At 40.1% G+C, this 22,902-nt stretch overlaps 1 protein-coding gene across 1 annotated transcript; it reads right to left on the bottom strand.

Annotated features, from left to right (window-relative positions):
- Positions 1–428: 428 nt before the first annotated feature.
- Positions 429–22,715, bottom strand: olfcb1 (olfactory receptor C family, b1). Its single transcript, XM_073493359.1, has 8 exons — positions 22,507–22,715; positions 21,273–21,564; positions 16,073–16,670; positions 15,831–15,991; positions 15,407–15,622; positions 8,238–8,355; positions 7,083–8,063; positions 429–490 (listed from the first exon to the last, which is right to left on the bottom strand). Exons 1-8 carry the CDS (start codon positions 22,713–22,715, stop codon positions 429–431), a joined length of 2,637 nt encoding a protein of 878 aa, XP_073349460.1.
- Between the last annotated feature and the right edge of the window lie 187 nt (positions 22,716–22,902).

Here is a 22,902-nt window from a genome sequence, read left to right as displayed (position 1 = left end):
CACAGCCGTCTGTTGTCACCTTGCTGCCCAGATAGAAAAACACCTGCTGCTCAAAGTAACTGGGTTATTGGTTTAGGCATTCTTTCTCAGGACCTGTGTCTGGCTGTCATTAATCTGTAGTCTGATTGCACTGGCAATCTCACTGAGGTTTTTTTTGTCTTCTGCTGGATGTATTGCTGCCTGCTTGACAATAACTCTAGGTCGTCCATGTAGTCCAGGTCCGCCAAGATTGAATTCATTGGATGCTCAGCCAGTCGATGGCCAGAGAGAAGAGGATCAGTGACAGGATTACATCTATGCTTCACCCCAGTGTCCACCTTGAATGGTTCTGTCAACTTGTTGCTGTGGATGACACAGCACTCGAGGTTCTCGTAGAGGGACTGTATGATGTTGAACAGTTTCTGGGAGATCCGTAGTATCAGAGGGTCTTAGAGAGTAGCATGATGCAGGCTGTCAAAGGCCTTCTCAAAGTCGATGATGTTACAACCCCCTAAAGAAAGTGCACAAAAGAGGTCTACCATAAATAACCAAGCCAAGCTGCAGTTAAATGAAGATGAATTTATTAAATCAACAACCACACAAAGGGAAAACTCCAAAACAATCAAACAAACAAACTGATAGGCCGACCAAAATAAACAAAAGAAGGGCAGGCTCCCAGACCAACCCACCAGGGCCGTCAGAGCTGGGGATTAACCCTCTACCCTAACACAAAGAAGCAAACTAAACCTAACTGAAACAAAGCCAAGAAAAACAGGACCAGAACTACCACACCGATCAGATAAACATAATGAAAACATCCTAATACTGCTGACTGACTGCTGCTCTGGTCAGATGGCAGAAGGAAGAGAGAGACAGAACCTTGTGCCCTACCCCCTCTTATTTGTTATCCTCAATCACCCAGACAGCATTCAGATGGGAAGACAGGAGGCCAAACATCAGCCACAGTTGTGCGTCCTGGCCAGCAGAGGGGGAGCATGAAACAGACGAACACCATGTAGAGTGGGCTGTTCCATTCATGAGTTTGCTCGAAATCTGGTGATACTGGAGTCTGGAGTACAACGCTACAGTCTATACATGATCTTCCTTTCCTGAAGCTAGCTTGTTATTGGCATAATATGGTGTCCACCACTGTCGTGAAACTGTACACTGTAGTATAATGAGACTGGAGACCTTGCTGCTGAGTTACAGTAGGGTGATGTCTCTCCAGTTGTTGCAATGCCCAAGATCTCCCTTTTCTGGCAACGTGACCATGATTCTGGCTCTCCAGTCATCTGGGGCTGTCTCCTTGTCCCATATGTCTTGTAAAATGTGCTGGAGTGTATGTCGTGTTTCTTGTTCTTGTTGTTTCAGAATAGTGGTACAATAGATTCAGCTAATTTAAAAGAAGCTATACACTGTTGCTTTGTATCTAGTTTCACTTGGTTATTAACCACTACAACAAAAGCAGGTCATTTAGGTTGTTTATCTAGTGTGGCTCCAAGGTAAGTACAAGTTTTACAAATATTAAACCTTCATGGATCAAAAAAGCCTAATAGAAAGAATCATAATTGGCCTTGTTAGCATGGATGTATGCTTGCTACTTGCTAGTTTAGAGTACTCGCTAATATTATAGTTGAATTGATGTGTATTTCTTATGTTAGAGCTTCCAGAGTACTGAGGACTCAGCAGGCTTTATGCCTGAAAATCCCTTACCTGCTGCTGGAAACCACTGCGAATGTAGCCGGCAGTGAATGCCCCCTAGGCCACTGTAGCTGTAGGGGGGCGGGGCATCTCCGACTTCCGCGTTGTCAGTTTGTTTGGCCGGACATATAAGCTGCGCTGACCCGGTGAGACGGGTTACGACTACTACAGCGGAGGCTCCGGTATGTGTGGTTTCTTTTGGTTTTAAGTGAAATATGTTGTACGTTCTCACCTTCTGTGTTGTTGTGTTTTTAGGTCCCGCTCCATAGCGACCCCCCCTCCCCTCGCATGTTGCACACTGATTAAGTACACTGCAATAATCAAACGGAGAGGTAAAAAAACTAACCCTAGTATGGAACTGCGACTATCACTCGCTAATTCATTTAATCTGTTCTCCTTTTTTTAGACTGCCACTGCTGTTTTGCTTATCTTGCTTTGCCGTGTTTTGTCTTATTTCGTTTGTTTCCTTTTGTCTTGAGGTTTCTTCCATTATTTCGTTTAAATAGGCTTGTTTGTTATTTTTGTTGTTAAGTCCCCTTTTGCTTTCTGTTGTGGCATGTTCTGTTTTAGAGAAGTTACTGTAGTTTGAGTGGCGTGTAATTCTATATTTCTATGTCTTTCTTTGCATATACCCTGTGTCTGAGTGCTGTCGGGCCGGCGGTGAGCGTTTGGTGATTAGAGTTCCTTACCTGTGCTTCACACCCCCCCGATCGTGTGTTTGACTATTTTTGCACGCCCTTCACGATTTACTTTATTCCTTTTTCTTTTGTCTTGCCGTGTGTATGTGTGTGTAGGGCACGGGAGCCTGGTGAGTACTCGGTCCCATGCGACCACGGCCACTCGTCTTTCAGCACTCTCCCCCCATCTTTAATCAAAGTATCTGTTGCATAATCTTATCACCCTCTTCTACAGTTGTTTTCATGTTTAATATATTTTAGACATAGTGAATGTTTTTTTTATACATTGTGTTAAATAAATAAACCTATATTGTTTTGGTAATCCCTTGTCTCTGTCCTTAATTCCCAGTCACATGTAACTTTGAGTATCTGTGGCTTTTCTAGTGTTTGAGTGTGTCAGCGTACAACTAAGTTAATTTTAAACCAAAGTTTGGGCCTTGTGACGGCCCTGGCCACACTAAGGTAAAGGGCCAGCCAGGGGACGGGGTCGAGGTCAGAGCCAGGGAGCAGACCTTCTTACCTGGGATGACCTAGCCAGAGTTCAGCAGCTATAAATTCACTGCAGTTAAGATGATCAGGTATCTATGACAATATCTACTTTGTTTTATCAATATTTAATGTACTTCAACAATAAACCAATTGCAAAACTCTGCCATCATCGCAGGCCAGACTCCAGGTAATGTCTATGCAGCAGTGGAAGCAGCTACTCGAGACCTCAACCTCGTCGTTAAAGGGTAACTCCACCAATGTTACACATTAAAGTGAGTTTAAAGGGTACCACTGCAAATGTGATAAAAGTACTATAATGCCCTTTGTGCCTGCATGTAATCTGATTAATTGCCTCCAGTGATGTCAGTCAATGGCTTAATTGCATTGTGGGTAAAGTAGGTGTCAAGTTTGAAAAGCAGTCCACCGGTCTAGCGCTGCACTCCTATAGCACTGTTGTACCTATTTTAGGCTGCTGACCCCGTCCACAGTTATACATTTCTTGGCTCCTGTATTGGTGCTACTCTCTGCCTCTCCAAACTGGGGGCATGCCAACTGCCAACTACTGTAAGTAATACACAGACTACGTACACATACCTCATACAAGCCCACTGCAGAGAACCCACTCTACCCCTTTTACTTATATCATGTATGTAACTTAACTTATGTACATAACTTAACTCACACAACCAATGTACTTTTGTAGTTTTTAATTTAGTTTTGGTGTCTAAACTTAAACAAGCTGCAATCATTTTACAGTGCTAAAACGATAGTTTGGGTCTTTTGGTGTGGGGTTGTATGAGGTACTTATCCCTAGTCAGTGTATTACCTGCAGTAGGTGACCGTCAGCTCTCCTCCTGTGTGGACAAGTGGACATGTGGACAACTTCAGGTTGAGGGCATGTAGTAGTCCCAGATGTAGTACCAATGGACATGGCTGTCTGATGGCAATGTAAAGCACCAAAAATGTTTAAAATATAGTGTACACTTTAATGGATATATAGTTTTTTAAGGTGGACCTTCTGTTAGGTGGCTTAAATATGTCTTGCTAACATTCAGCAGTACAATGCTCTGCTTCTCTGTCAGTGCTACATGCTGCATAGACTGCAGGTAATACACTGAGCAAGGAGAAGTATTTCATACTACCACACATCAAAGGACCCAAACTATCACTTTAATGTGACGATGAAGGTCTGGTAGGCCTATCAGTGGTTTTGCTAGTCACTGGCAAATGACTTATTGTTTTGTCTGGGGACTAGAGAAGAATAATGCAGAATAAAGGGAAGTCATGTGTGTTCACTGTTTTGCTGTTTCATCATTGATTAAAATAATTATTTATTCAAAGAGAACAGCATTGATACATTGAACATGTGATGTTTAGGAATTTAGAATACCTTTGGTCTTACTCTTGTTATGTAATCTCACAGTTTTCTGATTTATAATCATAATTTAATTTTTTATTTTTTTAAATTTTATAATTTAATTTGATGTGCTTCTAGGAAAGATGTCAGAGACCATCTGCTGTCTTCAACCTTCATTGGAAGTTTGTTTAAATCACTGCATAGCTGTGCACTTACATGTATAATGAGGGCATAACATTTTCACAAGTTTATCTGTTTATTTATAACCTAGAACGCAGTTCAGGTGTTTCTCACTGACAAACTGTATCTTACATTCTTAGATAAAGCACAAGTTTAAAAATGTGATCTGATTGAGATCAGAAAAGCTTTCTGCTAACTAGATTAAGGATAACTGCTCACACTTAAGTACCTGGTTCAGCCATCCGAGAGCAGAAATGAAAAGATAACTTCTGGTGACAATAGCTGCATTGTGACTTCGACTGTAAACATACACAATTGGAAATCACGTGAGATGGAAAGAGTACAAAGTTGCCTTCCTGTCATTACCTTTACAAGGAAAGGTTTAACTATTTCTTGTAAAACTGATAATACATCACTGTTTTTACAAAGCTCAGATATGGATCGTGGGAAATACTGGCTGGAGGAGATGAGATCATAATCAGAGGACAAGACATCAGTTGTGTTTGAGCATGGCCAGTGTGTCTGTGTGTCGGCAGGACACGCAGCTTCAATACCTGAGTTGGATCAGTGGTGATTGGCTGACACTTGTGTAACAGACTCAGGTGGCTCTGCTGTGCTATTTTCAGACATTCCTCTTTCAGAATTTCCTCTCAGGCTTGCACAACAAGAGTGTTGTAAAACTCTGAAGCTGAGTCACCACTGAGGATAGATCGTGTCAGGGATGTCAGGAGCTATTTATTGATGGGTGGTGGTAATTGTGTACAGAGAGTATGTGGCTGAAGAATAGACAGTCATAAATAATAGAAGGCTCTATTTTGTTTCACAATTCTTTCTGTACATTCAGTGCTTTGTCTATATCGTCATATCCTATTTTTAATCATGTGACACATAATTAGATTTGGCATGAACTATAAATAGATTTTGAAAATACTATGTTATGGTACTATGCTAAAAGAAGTGTAATGTGGAGTTTTGTATATATTTCTTTGTATCATTCAACCATTATGCTTGTTTCTAATGGTTTGTACGGGAACATCTATGACTGTTCCATAACTCTCATAAATGTATCATTTGCTTGTGGATATTTGCACCCTGCTTATTTCTAAATTTGATATTTTTTTCTGGATGAGATTTACACATGGACTGCATACTGTATTGTCCTCAATGTAAACCTTGTATTCATTTCAAGCCAGGCCTCTGATAATGGGTGGTGGCATGGTCAACACAACAAATACTGGCAGGCCCCAAAATTATCAGAGCATGAAATGTAAACTGACTTTGTATGCTGCTTGTTTATTTTAGTACACGTAGGCCAATGTGATGATGTGACTGATCTGTCAGCATTCTATGTGCAGAGAGTCAGCCAGGAAGATGGAGCTCCTATCTGAATTGAGTCTTTAAGATAACCACAGCACATCCTTGTTAGTCCAGTTTTAGTTAGAACAATCCATCACAGTGTGGTGACAGTGAAGTTGTTCTGCTCTGATCTGGGATTGATTTTTATTGACCTTGCTATTCTGTTACTTTTATGTCAACAGTTGAGGCAGTTTCTAACATTGACAAACATGTTTAGCCTACAGGATTTTAAAAGGTTTCAAGCTCCTGCAGCTAGTCCTCTGTTTGGTTGAATCTATGACTATATATCCAGTGATGAAAGCAAAGTCGATTTAATCTGTAAATGTTAGGACTTACATTGAAGGAAAATCCTGCTCTTACTGTGTAACTGATCAGCTTATAGTTTTGGCTCATGGTGGCTACGTAGCAAATTGGACATTTTATTGACGACTGTGTGAAATAATTGTATGTTTATGTTATGACACTGAATGAGTGCTAATAGATTTTTGCTTGGTGTGTGAAGGTACATTGGAAGTTGGAAGATCATAAAGAACCATTGCTAATTTGTCAGTAAATGTAATGGTAAGATGACACACTTCACCAGGGCACATGGTCATTTATCAACCGCATTCCCTAAGCTGTAAATCTTGAACCACTGGGGGTTACCTAAGTTAGATTTTATCGTTAGGGTTACATCCTTTGTTGAATGCAGCCCTCTCATTCTTCTCAATGAAGCCTTTGCGGACACAGCTGGTGTCAATGCTGCGTTGGCCAATCAAATACATGAAGGCCCACATTCCTGGAGGATTAGTTTGTAATGAACAAGTTATTTCTATTGTTGAACAACAAAGAATAAAATAGTTATATAACACAAGAACAACAAGACACTGAACCATGACACTATTAAAGGCTCCCTTGAGAGTCTCTGACCTCGAGTTGTGCCTTGTTGATCTACTGACTTTGGTTGATAACAAATTAAAAACAGTGCATATGAAATATAAACAATTCACAGCAAGTCTTTAAAAAGCATATCTGTTTTAAAACATTTTGTAAGTGTATACAATACAAATGAGTCATCTTTCTTAATTAAAGAATACGACTGTAACTTTACATCATTTCCAGCACAAAAGATCTTACCAAAGTCTAACTAAATTGAAACAAGTAAATATCATTACACATCAAGTTTTATAATGATATACTCCGTTTCACTGTCACTTTTGTTTTTAGGCGGTTAAACAGAGGACTGACATGAGTTTTTTCAATGGACCCAGGCACTATGACCAGCTCTGTTTCAGCAGGGCTGACTCCACTCAGACTGCCTGAGCTCATCAGTATGGTTGATGCACTTGAAATGGAAAACCTACCATTTATTTGTGGGGGTATGTTCATTCCAGGGATACCTATATCTGTCTCTGTCTCTGAATTAAGACTTGGACGAGAGACGACTTGCCATCTCCTCAGAATCATCTCCAGTGTATCAATCTTTGACCCAAAAAGTGCTTCGTAACACTTGGGTAAAAAATGGCAGAAGATGATGCCGTAGCTGGATACTAGAATGGCTGAAGCCTGCACAGGAGTGCCACCTTCATGGTTGGTGATGTACACTGGGACAAAACACACCCATACAAACAAATACATCAGCATGCTAAAAATGATGTAACCTGTTTCACTGAACTCCTGAGGAACCTTCCTGCTTTTGAAGGCCAAGAGGAAGCCAACCAATGCTAGTAGAGCTATGTAGCTCAACATTATGCCAAAGCCTATGTATGTGGCACCTTCGTGACACTGGATTATTTTCTTCATGCTTTGTGGGGATGGCGGAGTGTCATCAACATCAGGAGAATCAAAGATCAGCCAGAGAAGACAGATGACTCCCTGGAGAGTAGTTACGATGATGACAATCACAGGGGGCTTGTAAAGTTTGTGTAGCCGCCTACTTGTCATCTGACCGAAGGGAAGGAAAGCCAGGAAGGTACGATAGGCCCTGACTAGGATGCAGGACACACACAGAGTGAAGCCCATTGCATACATTAACTGGCGGGCCCGGCAGAGGTGTACACTGGGCTTGCCCATGAAGCATATCACACTTGCGAAGCTCACTGCCAGACCAGTCATCATCACACAGGACAACCTCACCTCAGCCCTTTTCATTGGCGAGGAATCTTTGTACACCAAAAAGATAATGAAGATAACCGACAAGAGCAGGATGCCAAAGGCTGCGGCTGCCATCATGCTGATAGGATGAGCATCATTCCATCGCAGGTATGACTCTGGTCTTGGCTTACATTGATCCCAACCCCTGAGAGACCAAGTTCCATTGGGACACTTTTTGCACTCATGAAGATCTGTTAGAGAAGACAAGGAAATAAGAATAAAAATAAAATAAAAATATGGAAATTCTGGTTTATTTTGGTCTGTGGCAGGCCAGAAAAATTAATTTAACTTTATAAAGATGCCAGTAAGGTCCTCAGTGTGCGAAGTTAAGTTTAATATAAAATCAGCATGTTAATGAGGCATACCCCAGGCATCTGAATATGTCCCCTCCATACATGGGATGCAGTTGTAACAGCAGGATACGTTCAAGATCTTCTTTACTGAGCCAGGGGTGCAGCGCTCCGAACATCTGGACTGAGGGGTCTGAGAGAACACGATAAGAGAACCAGTAACTCATCAGTCTGTAGAGGGATGGCCTGTAGATGTTCTAAAGTGCTGAAGCATACTAGTCCTACTCAGAGATAGAGGGTTATCTACTGCTGTTACTATTATTCAACAACTACAACTTCTCTGCATCTTAGACTTTAGCATTCTCTCCAAACCCCATGTGGGCTGTAGCTGCCGAAATGAATTACAAAAATGTTTTGTTTTATTTGATTTTTTAAATGTTTTTATTGACATATTTTGAAAATCATATATATGTAAACACCATATATCAATAACCAAAGCCCAACTTAAACATATACACACAGAAGGAGGGATACAAATAACCAAGCGAAGTTCATCTTAAACACGTGTCAAGGACACACAAGCTCATAGTGGTAAACGTCAATGTGGTAATGTAATCATCATTAGAGCTGTTTGAATGTGTGAAGGGAGAATTAAAGAGTCCTCTGAACAACCAAAGAGAGCAAAGTCTCTAAACCGCTGAAAAAAATATTTTTTAGATCATAATGGATAAATTAGAATACAGCTCTACGTAACGAGCCCAGAGACACTGCAGCTGCAACAGCGGTCAGGGGTGTTTACCTGTGGGGCAATTATGGATCACAACCTGCTGTATCAGCTCCACCACATGCTGCTTGTTTTTACAAACCAACAGCAGAAAACCTCACGCACAACCCTTTAACACCAGACAACCACTGAACATGCATTGTGAGGGAATGCAAAATATGTTCCGCGATATGTTCCTTAATATGTTCCCAAAAGTTGTCCTAAAAAATTCTTGCCATGACAAGTGGTCTCAAACATGGGATGTTTTCCCTCACAAAAGTCCACTTGACCAAAAAAAACCAAACTGTTCCAGGGACTGTCCAAATAAGGGTCCTTTATGCATTTCAACCCTTGTCTATCATTTGGCTGAAGTGTTGTTGCGCAATGCTGATATAAAGGCATGGTTATGGCAATATGGTGTGTATATTGAGATACTAGGGACTACTAGGGATTTTTAATTTGAGTGAGAATCTTCAGTGCATTTACTATTTACTATTTACTATCACTTGCTAATTTAGTGAGCACAGAATTTACACCTTACACCTTTACACCTTTTCCAAGATCAAATTCAACCACTTTTCAAGCACTTTCAATGTCCATTTTCAACCTTTTCCAGCACCTTACAGTTGTGGTAAATGACATATTTATATGAATACAAATATACTCTACATGATTCTTTCACTTCTTTATCACATTAAAGCCAGTGACGTGCGATGAGGTTCATGGCTGGTGAGGCACTGACTCCATCAGAATCAGATTTACAAATATATGAACCCAACAGAGTAGATTATTCACCATTTGACAGCAAGGGCTGGCTCAATTCGTGGCAGCGGCAGCTAGTAGTGGCACTTCCTGCCTTTCACTCCAGGTGCCGGTGTCTGAGGCAGTCACTGCCCTGCCACGACAACTGCTGCTGTTATGGGCATTTGTTTTTATTTTTATTTTATAAAACAGTCGTCAGTCTTGCATTAGACTCGCTGGCAGTAGCATTTCCATTACGTGATTTCTGCATTAATTTGGTTTTCTTAATTCGGACACACACACACATATACACATGCACAGCGGCCTATAACGTTAGTCTGAAGGAAACCTTTCAGCTCTGGTGTTGGTCTTCCTTTATTTATTACCTCCTGTTTCGATTGAAAGTCCAGTTTAGAAAATTGTTTGAGCTTGGATATAAAATCCTCCATTGTAAATCCAGGCGGGGCGAGAGGGGAAAAAATATCCCTGCACTTGACTCGCTCGTAACCATGGACTCTAAGATTGTTGCTAGCTCGCTGTCACTTACTCTGCAGCTACGGAGTAGCATTTAGAAGTTCTGGGCTCACGAGTGCCCCCTACCTTGAGGCAAGAGAACTGCCTGCCTCACCCAGTGCCTCTTCATACATCAGCTAAACTATGGGAAGTCAGGGGGGGCATATATTAAAAGTGTTTGAAACATTTGATTGGCGACATACAGAGAGACAGTGACACGCTCTCATTGGATGGCAGAGCACAGTTTGTGAGAGATTACGCAATCCAAAGTGAGGCTCAGCTTGCTGCTGCCTCACCGTGCGTCTCTTCCCCGTATTTGAACGGAAATGCGAAAATTCAGCGATATTTAATAAAAAACAATCCAAATTGTTTAATTTAAATGGAAAATTAGTTTATAGTTCAAACCATTTGATAAATATAACAATTTAATTTATTTGTTTATTATATATTTTTTTTTTCCATGATGACAGGTGAGGCTCTGCCTCCCCTGCCTCTCCTGACCGCACGTCACTGATTAAAACTATGGTCTACGATCTGAGAAAGATTTGAAAAAAGCATCCCCACCACACACACATCCCTCCCCTCTGTGCTCCTTAATCCCTCCCCTCCGAGCTCATATCGCTCTCCCCTCGGAGCCTCCCGCGACACACCCCCTCCCGCAACAAGCAACAAGAGCAACAAGCCGGCCGGCAGAAACCAAATACAGCGTCAGCTTTGAATGCGGAGTAACGATGTTGGATTCACAGGTGAAGTTACTACAATGCACGCTGAAACTAACGTAAATCTTATAAGTCATTACAATGTCCACAGCTAAGCTCCACAGCCAAGCTACCGTAACGTCATTAGCATGTTACAGCTACATTACGTTACAGCTACGTAATAAGTTACTATTTATCAACAGCTAAGTTAGCCACTTCTAAAAGTTATTGAGGGCCAAGAGACTAACAGATGCTGCTGTTAGCTTTAATCATAACGATCGCTTCCACATTGTGGCTGAAAACTAAACCTGCATGAGCCTTGGACCCAGCTGTGTCCCAGCTGTTGTCTGAGTAGCACCAGACCGCGACACAAATGTGCCCCGTAAACCGTAATCTCTTCTTTATGACAGATAAGACACACAAATACACACATCGTAACGTGTATATGATAATCTATAATATTGATTTAGCAAAGGCTTCATTGAAAACAAATGGACAAGACCGGGAGGAGGGTTAGCAAAACAGTTGAGTAGTGACCAGGCAAGAGGTTGTGATGGAGAAATAAATCCGGACAGGATCCATTCATTCATCTTACTTGCATTACTTGCTGCTTCATTTAGCTGCCACGAGCAAATAAATAGGCTGATTTGGTGTAAACATGATAGCAATTTTAGCTTACAATGCTAACATAGAGGCTAAGGTCTATGTTGAACAAGTAAACAAGTGTTGACAATATTGCAGAGACAGAAATTGTTTCGACGCCGTCTAATAACAGAAAAAAACTAACGGCAGCTTTCACAGTCATAAGCCAGCATCGGCATAAAAGTTATCTGTGTCACCACATCCACAATAAAGACGAAAGATTACCTGCTCAGGGCCAAACAAACCTCTTGCCCACTTGTAGTTTCAAATGTGGAAGTGGGTTGGGACGAGAGGTGACCAGGAGCAGGAGAGTGAGCGAGGGGATTGAATGGAAAAATTGACCAATAGCAGCCCTGCGGATCGCATGGCTGCTATTGGTCAATTTCTTTGCAGTTTTGCAGGCGCTAGAGAGAATGGATTTGTTTGGTTCCTTCTGCTCTTCACATTGTGTAGGTTGTATTATTGGGCCATAACCACCATCTAAATAATGTTTATAATAGTGATCAATCTTTAAAATCGTAGACCATAGCTTTAAAAGAGATGGTATTATGCTATAAGCAACCAAAATTGTGTTTGTAATAGTAAACGGATAAGAAATTAAAGGAAAACACATACATTTTATGTTTCAAAATGTGTAAGTAGACTTTTCTTTCTATCTAACCTGGCTGAGTCTGTTTAAAACAATTACCAAAAAACATACATACTGTATACTGTAGAGACTCAAAATGCATATTCCATTTCACATTAACTCAGCAAGATATTGTGCAAATCAAAACAAATCAACTTAAGTTGATGTTCGTGTCCTTTATCCCCTTCTGTTGAAAAGCAGGGCCTGGATTTAGAAGTCTTCTCATCAATTTGATGCTTCGTTCCTAAATAACACCAAAAATAGGAGGAAAATGTTAGTTTTAAAAAACAAAATGTTTTTGCTCAATACAATTATCAGTGAGATGCTGAAAATGATTATTTGTCAATCAACTTTGTTGCTGTATGTGTTATTGTAGAAGTCCTACAGCTGACATGTACAGCTGTCATTTCATTTTCAGTCAGAAGACTTTGACATTGCACAAGCACCTGTCTGATATTCTTCTAAAGAGAAATTGTGTTTTTTCTACAATTATTTTATCTACCATTATTATTTCTATTATCATTTACAGTTATAATATATTGTTAATCCCCCTTATATAAACATGCGGCTAATGTGGCTGAAATTTTCAGTTGTGGGACGTTACTAATGTTACAATAACTGTCAAGTAACGTTTGTTCAAAGCATATTCCATAAATGAGCGTGCCTTAGTTGCCATGCAATACTAGCATTGTCAAATTATATAACACACGATGCCTCTCAATCATTTAGCCTGCGAATTCGCCAGCTAGCAGTTAGCATAAACAAATTAGCGTTAACGTGTAATGTTGGCCTAACGTTACTCGAAAATTCTGGACTATGACTTACCTTTCATGTGACTCTAGAGCGCAGACTCTCCCATTGTGAAAAGCTGCACGTCCTTTTTTGCAGACTTTGCAGGTGGCTACTCGTCGATTTGGTCCTTGTCTTATCCATGGTTTGTATTTGTCATTTTCTAGCCAACGCTCATTACAAACAGCAAGCTCCCGGCATGTTGGCATCTCCCACTCACTCATACAGTTTAAATTTCAAGCATTTTCAAGCACTTTATCCAAACTTCAAGCACTTTTCAAACCTTGAAAACACAACATTAAAATGCAAGCATTTCCAAGGATTTCCAGCACCCGTACGAACCCTGAATTTAGTGAACCATGTTCTCGAGAGCCCCATTGCCAATACCCTAGCATTACTGTAGCTGCCCAATAGTAATCTCTAAATACTGAAAAATCCAGACCACCATCCAGAGTTAGCCTCACTAACTTTTTGATGCTTTTTTGATAGTCTATGCTTTTTATAACCCCAAATAAATTAAAAACAGATAATCGTCTTTAGCTTCTACAGAAAATCAGCAGAGATCAGTATTGGCAAATATTTAAAGAGATAAAGGAAAATTGGTAGAGATACCATCTTAATGGCATTTACTCTGCCAATCACATATAGGGGCAAGGCCCTCCAGTATTCTATGCTGCATTTGAATTTATCCACACCCCCTGACAAACTTAATACAAACAGAAGATTAGAATTTTTTTGAAATTTCTGGCTCTGATGAGATATTACTTGACAGAGGATTTAGGAGATCAATAATTTTTGTTTTATCAAGTGAAAAACTCTTTGGCCCATTGTAAGATATCTCAAAAATGACAGGTCAGATGCCTGTATTCCTTCTGGTTTACACCACCGTCCTGGAACATTTACAAAAAAACTATTTTAACCATCCCTGAGGTGAATGCAGGTGTCACCGGTAGGTGGCAAAAATTTACCTATTAGCTGGTTTGCCAACCACAGTTAAAATTTGAATAAGGAAACTTGTTGTGTTGTTGCATTTAACTGCAGTTCACTGTTAACATTGTGTGTTCCCCCGAAGTTACGCTCTGCTGTGTATTTAGCTCCTTTAGCTGTTAGCTCCATTAGCCTACCAGCTGCTAAAAGCTAATTGGCTCTCGTCCTGCTGACTTCAATACTGGTTTGTTGTTTACAATATAGCGTTATCGTCCCCCATTGATGGAGTTGAATCTTTTAGGATTTTAACATGTCACATTTTCACCAGCACTGACACGGCACTATGGAGAGAAATGCATATGAAATATTATGGAAGAATTATCCTATCTTTATTCAAGAGCGTAGATTTTCAGTTTGAGAGCATGATTTCATTCCTTTTCAGTGACACAGTTCCTTCTCGTGCTCAGATTTATTCTCCTCATGCTCACATTTTGTGCTTGCACTGAGATGTTTGCTGCTTTCTTTCAAAATGTGTGCTTGAACTCAAAAATTACATGCTCGTGCTCACACATCTTCTTGCACACAAAAATTTCGCTCGCATTCAAATATGTCCTGTGCTCGCTCAGATCTAAAGTCTGCGCGCTCAAATCTAATGTGCACGCACTCAGAACAAGTACCTCCTCTCCGGTTGAGGAGTCTGCTCAGACTCAAGGCTGTCCCTCCCTGCGCTCAAAATATTGTGTTTCACCAGCCAATAGGGGACAGCTAGAGTGTGGACCAATCAAATGACGGATGCCGCCTTGGGTGTGTTCCTTCGCACTTTTTTTGAGTGCTCCGTAGGGGCGGGTATATGGTCTGTTTGTAGAACTGCTTCTCTCAAAATACACCAATTTACCATATTAGCCAGCTATTTGAATCGTCACCTATTTAAGACGCCAGCATATTTATATATAATTAATCTTAAGTAATCCTAAAAAGAGTTTCGTAGTTTAGATTTTTTTCAACTTAATATTAGCGGATATGTGTTATATAGTATAAATACTCACAACAGCGCAGGAATGTTACGATCGAGCGAGAACAGGAAATATTTGAATGCGAGCGAAATTTTTGTGTGCAAGAAGAAGATGTGTGAGCACAAGCATGTAATTTTTGAGTTCAAGCACACATTTTGAAAGAAAGCCGCAAACATCTCAGTGCGAGCACAAAATGTGAGCATGAGGAGAATAAATCTGAGCACGAGAAGGAGCTGTGTCACTGAAAAGGAATGAAATCATGCTCTCAAACTGAAAATCTACGCTCTTGAATAAAGATAGGATAATTCTTCCATAAAATATATATACAAGGGTTAGGGTTAGGGTTAGAAAATATAAAAAATATAAAAGTTGCTTATGATTACTCCACCATTCCACCAAGTGTGTTCTACGGTAAAGAACACTAATCTCACTGTTCTTGGTGACCACCTGACGCCTTGCCACACAGTGACCACACTGTCTACTGCAGCAATCAAACATGTGAGTGGATGCTGAGTACGGTGATCTCTTACCGTGGTATTGGCTGTTGAAAGCCAGGTGAAATCTTTCACATCGACCTGTATGTCTGCATCGAGGACATGGTATTTCCCAATCCTTTTAAATCTTCTGTGGTGTCCATCCCTTTTCCACACGATCAGATCATAGCCACTTACAAAATCACCATTTTCATCAAAGGAGTAATTCTGATTGCCATGCCTGAAATTAACCTTCTTCAATTCTTCAAGAAGCTGTAAAGCAACGGACAGGATGTCAGTTAAATTTCTCCTTTTACTGAGATTGGTTGCTATAGCAGATGATTTCTAAAGGTATTATTATTCATGAGTATTCTAAGGGAAGGAACACACACTATATTCTAATTCATAAAATATGAGCAAGATACACATTCAAATTTAAATCTCATCTGGAGATGAGGATAATTAATAAGGTAATTCTCACCTTCCATGGTGGGAAGTTTATTTCTCCCAAGCATGACAAACTGTTGCACTTCAGTAGGTTTTTGAGAGCATGTGCTACAGCCCACACTGCTACTCTGTTAGGGAGGGCTTTACTTGTGTCCAGCATCTTCACAAGATAATCATCATTTTGTTCTTGGGGATCTGTAATATTACATGCATTGTCAGCTTTAACTTTCAGCAGGTTGGGTGAGGGACAATAGGAGGAGGGTTTGTCTGAGAAACATTCTGAGGAGCAGTTGAATCTCAGGTTCTTGTATTCTTCAATGAAGTGGTTGTAGCCTCCTGGGGTTGCTGTTAGATTCTTGAGATAATTATCAAATGATTCACTCTTGCTTGCAACAAAGGTAAAGCCCAAGATGTCCCCAACCTGGTTAATGCCATCCATTTGGGCAAGGGACAAGCTCCTTGACCAGGCATCACTGGCAATCCATGTCCTTGAAGTATTGGTCCTGATCATTTCCTCAAAGAGGACCTTCACCAGCTCGGCCTTTAGGATTAGCAGTACTACCTGAGCACTGGACGAGCGGATCTGCTGGGCGACCTGCTTGATGTGTTGCATCCTGAGTGAATGATCAAGGTAAGGCATCACCTCTTGGTAGGCCAAGCACACATTATTTGCCTTAGCGTCCCTGAGAAAGCTCCGGAAAGCTGCTCTGCCATAATCGTCATCCCCATACACAACACCAACCCAGTTCCAGCCGTAATGGTGCATTATTTTGGCCACTGCTTTGGTCTGATGCTCGTCACTTGGAATAGTGCGCATGAAGGCTGGGTAGCGCAGTTTATCACTCAGTTCTGGTGAGGATGATGTGCTGCTCAGCTGATAATGAGATAAAATTGTGAAGAATATTAAACACAGAAAACATAAATGTAAACATAAATTGCAAGCATGATCTCAACTTCAGATTTATAGGCTGTGAAGGAACACTCCAAAATTGACATTCAACAAAAAGGAGTTAGAGGATAAGATCATACGATTTGATCTTTGGGTTCAGCGAAAAGATTGTTCCAGGATGTGTTTAACCTAGCTTAGCGCAAAGACAGGAAGTAGGGGCAAACAGCCAGCCTCTGCCAAAAGACTGACCAAATGATCTCACAATACATCGAAATTACCTGTGTTTTGAAGAGTTAGAAAACTACAATTTCATAATGAATAAGGTGCTGTTGTATAGTCAAAAGATTGGGCAGCTTTTGGAGTTTCTTGAAGACATCTTGGATGGAGCTAGCTGTTTCCATTTGCTTCTGTTGTTTGTGCTGATCAGAGATAAGCATGTCTTGAGCCTATAGTGGGCTCATTTCTTTAACAAATGCAGCTTACACATTAAAGCTTTGCACAGCTATTAAATCACTAAATGTCCACAATTTAAGTTCCCATGAAACCGATAGGAATATTGATCAGTGTTTACGCTCGCCAGTAGCCTTAAATGTGCTTGGTATGCCCTCCCATCTACTGACTCTCCAGACAACAAGAAATCGGTGCTGAAGTGGTTTTCTTGAAAGGGTTTGGCTACTGGCACCCTTGGCTAGGTCATCAAATAGGACCACAAGTGGCACAGCTAATTGAGTTACAGATATTTCTCCTTTTATATGACCTGTTTGCTACTGCATTACCGTGGAGAAACCGTGACGGTAAAAGGGGGGTCTACACTTGATAACTATAGACGCTACGTGGCAGCAGAGTGCTTGAATCCTGATGATGACAATAAAATCCTGATGACAGGATTTTACTTTATACCCAGTTGACCACAATGTACTCAGCAATGGCAGAGTTAAATAAACTAAAGATGTGTAACTACATATGTTTCAGTCAGCATTGTGTATACTTACTTCTAAATCCCCTCTGGTGCACATCTTAGTTACATTGTTTGAGGGAACTATAGGTAACTGCATACTGCCAAGTTTCACCAAAGGTTTGGAATGAGACTTTTGGGGGCCAGATTTAGAGTAATATCTCATTTTAAATTAACTTGACTGTTGTGATGTCATTATTTGATCTTAATCATCAATATTTACTCATTTTCTCACTCAGCTCCATGCCAACTGCTCTCCCCGCCCTGTTGACCTCTGCGTGCTTCCTGCCTCTCTGTCTTTACTCTGAATATACCAGTGAACATGGAGTAATATTATCAGTAAATTAGTGATTGGAAAGAATGTTCATACACATAGTCTACATTAAGATTAGACTGTTTTGATGTCATTATTCAATCTTATTCTGTCATTATTCAGGCAGCCCAATTATTTTTGCAATGTAAAAAACAGATTCCTGCAATTGTACATATTGTTCATAATGGACCAGCATAAGTAGAAATGAAAATAGTTGTAACATCTGATAAAGCAAGAAAAATTCAGACCAATGGGCCTAACTGTCTAACTTCTAACATCTCTGAAACAGAGTGTAGTGTGTTTGACCCACACAGCCTCAAAAACTAGCTCCTGTCCTGTAAATCCTCTTAGTTCACAGTATCACTGAGCTCACAAGCAAATTAGTGATTTCTGTTTTTAAATCCAGTCTGACACTAAACATTCAAAAATAACTAACCCTTTACTTTAGCTATTTTCACTTTGTTTGGAAATGTATGTCAGTAATCCTTTTCACTAATGTCATGTCTGTTTCATTAAAGTCAGTTGTCTTGTTTTTACATTTATTAACAATATCTATAATTTCTTTCTCATCCACTGCTGTAAGAAACAGATCTGGGATTCCTTTCTATAGAATTATCATTCATTTCTTCAGCTCTCATCGGATGAATCAGTATTTCACAGTAACATGTATTTGGAGTTTTGTAATCCCCTGGTGATCCATGGATGATCTCTACATTTATGTTTTCTGCAATATTGTTTATGGGACAATTTGAATCATATAATGATCTGAATATTCTTCAGAATGTACTGTCCCTTTCCTTATACAATATTTCCTAATTTTGTGCCAGTAAATCATTTTTTAGTGCCCTCTGTCCTCATTTGTCTGTATTCTAGTTTCTTGTCCCAACGATCTTTTTTTCTGTTTAATGTCAGACTTTAGAAACTAGTAGATGGTCACTGATATCATGGATTAATAGTTGTCTCATTGTATTGTTTTCTATGTCATAGTGAATATGTTATGTATTAAAGTGGCACAGTGGGATGTTACTGATCAAGGGGAAAAACCCTCTCCCCTACTCACTACATTTCACAAGCTCAAACAATGTTTAGTTTTAGTTTGACTTGTGTGTTACGTCTTTGATTCTTATTGTATTTTGACATGTTGTTGAGCAATAAAGGACATCGAAATTTGAAGAAGTTTACATTGTAATAAATGCTCTATTCAACTGGAGCAGGAGGAGCACTGCGGTGCGTCTCTGTGTGCGTAATGTGGTGCGTGGATCTCAGTCCTCTGATTTAATTTTGATTTGATTTGATTTGAAGAACCATCATTCTGATTAATAGGGGATGGGGTGTGTGGGTGGGTGAAATAATTATTCTTTGATGAGGAACATATTATAACATAACCTGCAATGGACTCCAGCAGCAGAAACATTAACTGTCTCCCCCTTAAGAGAGACAATGCGCGCCTTTACGCAGGAGAAAGAGTTTAACTCAACTGATTATTGAAATCTCCCAACTCCTGAGCTCTATCACTGCTGTTTCCTCTGGAGAGTATCCTCTGTTCTGTCCCGCTCATAACTACAGATTTAGATTTGCTGCTTAAATGAGCCATGATGTTTGCTACAGTGACATTACTACGTGCATGTATGAAAGGAAACCTTAAATGACTGAAAGGAGCCTCTCTAATCATTAAAGCACAGTGTACATGCGTTATGTACCTGCCTATGAAAGTGCATCTTAATATATGAATACTGAGCCCTCTATGTAGCAGGTCAAACACTGTGACATTGAATTTAGATCAAGGGCCCATTGACATGTATTACTGCACGCTAACGCTTTCTGCTGCTCCGGGATGCTCCAGTAAAGCACCTGATCACGACACTTGTGCTACACTGTGCACCTCTTCAGCCAGCAAAAAGATGGGCCCTGATGCCGGAGGATCGCTGCAGGTTATGTTATTAATATGTTCCTCATTAAAGATTCATTATTTCACCCACCCACACCCCATCCCTTATTAATCACAATGATAGTCTGTATGTCCTGTCCAGTCCGATCACAGGACTGAGATCTGCGCACCACGTTACGCACACAGAGAAGCACTGCAGCGTTCCTCCTCCTCCAGTTAAATGGAGCATTCTGCTCATATACAGTCAAATGGAGTTGCTGTCATCATCTGTACTGATTATTGATCACTATCAAAGATTATTGATCATGCCAAAAATGATGATGATGCCAAAAGCTGTGTGCATGGATTGTGAATCTGAGAGAAGTTTACACATCCGTTTGCACGGATTTCCACATCCAGTATTTTTTTCTACCATGTTACCACAGAGGGGCTCCATAGATACTAACTAAGTCAATGAGGAAATGCAAAATCAGCTGGATAAATTAAAAGTCCCCCCTCTTTTTCTGCTGTGTTGTGGCACCTTTAACACCATGGCAATTGCATCCTCTGAAAAGGAGAAACATCTGTAATTACCTCACGGCAGCTACATTAGTAGCAGTTACTGCTTACATAGGAACAAAAGACAAAAAAAAGGCAAAAGAACACCCACCCAGACACAGTCTGTTCACCCTGCTGCCATCTGACAAAAGGTTCAGAAGTATCTGCTGCTGTACCACCAGACTACAGAGTAACTTCTTTCCTAAGGCTGTGAAACTCCTGAACTCACCCCCAACACTTAATTGTCTAAAATAGATATTGCAGGACTCAAGGACTTAATCATTATTTTTTTTATTTTTTTATTTTTGTTTAAAAATTCACCTTGTACTTCTAACAAAGCTTCCAGTGTTTGTCCATCAGGAAACTTCATAGTTCACCTCAGTCCTGTAATTGGCCTCCGTAAACTTGGAGGCTGTGTAAGGTGGCGGTCTGGAGGTGTTCACTGAGTAGCTGCTGGTTAGCAGTAATTAGCCGTTACTTTAGCAACAAGAAAAGTTATCTGTCCAGAGTTAAAGCAGAGGGCATCAGAAAGTACTTTCTCTTTATGATCCAGTCTTTATGACCAAATCAGTGAATAAAGTTATAAAGTTTTGTTATATATTGTGTTATATCTAGATTTTTTTTTTTAATACAAGCTATAAAGTTCATTTTTGTACAGTAACCTGTGAGGCCTGTGCCCCAGAAACACTTCTCACTCTTTATCCATGGCAGCATCATAAAAGTTTAGAAAGTGTTTATTGGACCAAAATGAGTCTACGTCTTCATGGGAACTTTAAGTGTAGCGACCAGGAAAAAAACACCCTCAGAAATTAGACAGCTGAATTAGTGATCATTAATGAGAATATAAATCCACTAAAGACATGTCAGTAGAATGTGTGTGCTGATCAGACTTACTAGGGGGAGCATGTAGACGTTCAGCAATCTGGTCACAGCGATGGATACCTCAGAGTACAACGCTCCTAAAATAATCTTGACTCTGGGTCTGAAGTCGGTGTAGTCACACTTCACACTTAGAGACCTATTAACTGCGAGCATGTGCCCCACACTCTGCAATGCTTTGCTTGCGTATGAGCATGTGTCACACATCAAATATCCAAGACGCACTCCAGGGAGGAAATTAGCTGCATTTATCTTCTCAATTTCATGGATTGCAGCCAAGGAAATCATAAATGACTCCAGATCAAAACTGAAAAGGGACAGTGAAACAGCAAAAACACATATCTGTGAAAAATAGATATAAATATTTTAAGACATTCAGGTTTGAGATGGTTCATCTCATAAAGGAAGATTCAAAAGATCATCACATTTAAAAGCAGGGCACACAATGTAGGGAAACCTCCAGCTGAATTTGCTGTGAAGAAGAAATATTTATTTTAATCTTCTCCAGTACTAAGTCCAGCACTAAAGACAGACAGCCCAAGACTTATTGAGCTGATAAAGTACAGTTATAAATGAGAAGAAGGTGATCTGTGGCTTATACAAGAATAGACAGATACTTTATGAAAAGAAAGGTTACAAATCAGCTTTCCTTTTCTTTTTTAATTATATTTTCCAGTTTCTTATGTAACTGAAGTCAAATGGATGACTTTGTGTAAGAGGCCACTGATGAAGGCACATTATCTGTAATTTAGGATGTGCAGTTCTCATTTATTGTGGATTTACTTTTTAATCGACTGATTGACTGAAAAGAGTAATGACAAAAACTGAGAATGCCAAGTGCTCTCACAGACTAATAATAATAATGTTAATAATAGTAATAATAATAATAATAATGGATTGAGTTAAAATGAGATCATAGCAATGACTGAAAGGACTTTAACTACCCTCTCACAATACAAAAATGATAAAAGTTCAAGCTTATACATAAGCATATGTATATACACATGTACATTTGCCGTCTTTCTATTAATTTCCAGCTAAATTCTGACCAACTTCTGCAGGTCAGTAAACTGAAGTACATTTTCTAAATATTACCATTTACACTGTTAAAAGTGCTGGATGGATGGATGTTTTTTCTATTGAAGAAGGATAGCTCAGTGCAGCTCATTTACAAAGGAAAAGAAAAAAAAACAGAAGAACACATACATGTCGCATCTGATGCAGCAAATATATCTGTTGTTATACTTACTCCGAGCAGAGAAAGCCTTCAGGTTTGATCCGCTCATGAAGAGATTTCACTTTATGATGACATGGCATAAGTATACCTATGACAATGTCCCCGGGGGCCTGGGCCCCACATGCATGCTGAGCAGAGTCACATCCATCTACATGAGCCAGAATGCTGGTCAGCATTATGAGAGCTGAAAGGAGGCTGCACAGCAGGTAACACTTGTGCATCTTGAACAGTGAGGGTGAAAAAAGCACTTCAGGGTTTCTGCAGGAGCATTTTCTACTCTCTCAGGTCGCATCTGGGAGGTGCTAGATACAGTTCAGGCAAGAAACCTGTTTTAAAGCGGAACTGACATGACTTTATCATGCATCAGTGTCATCCTCCAGGCATTTCCCACTCTGACAGGTGCTGGCA

This window comes from Pagrus major, chromosome 22, assembly GCF_040436345.1.
Source record: "Pagrus major chromosome 22, Pma_NU_1.0".
Classification (NCBI taxonomy): Eukaryota; Metazoa; Chordata; class Actinopteri; order Spariformes; family Sparidae; genus Pagrus; species Pagrus major.
The sequence above is the reverse complement of the archived record's forward strand: the minus strand, read 5'-3'. Positions and strand labels throughout refer to the sequence as shown.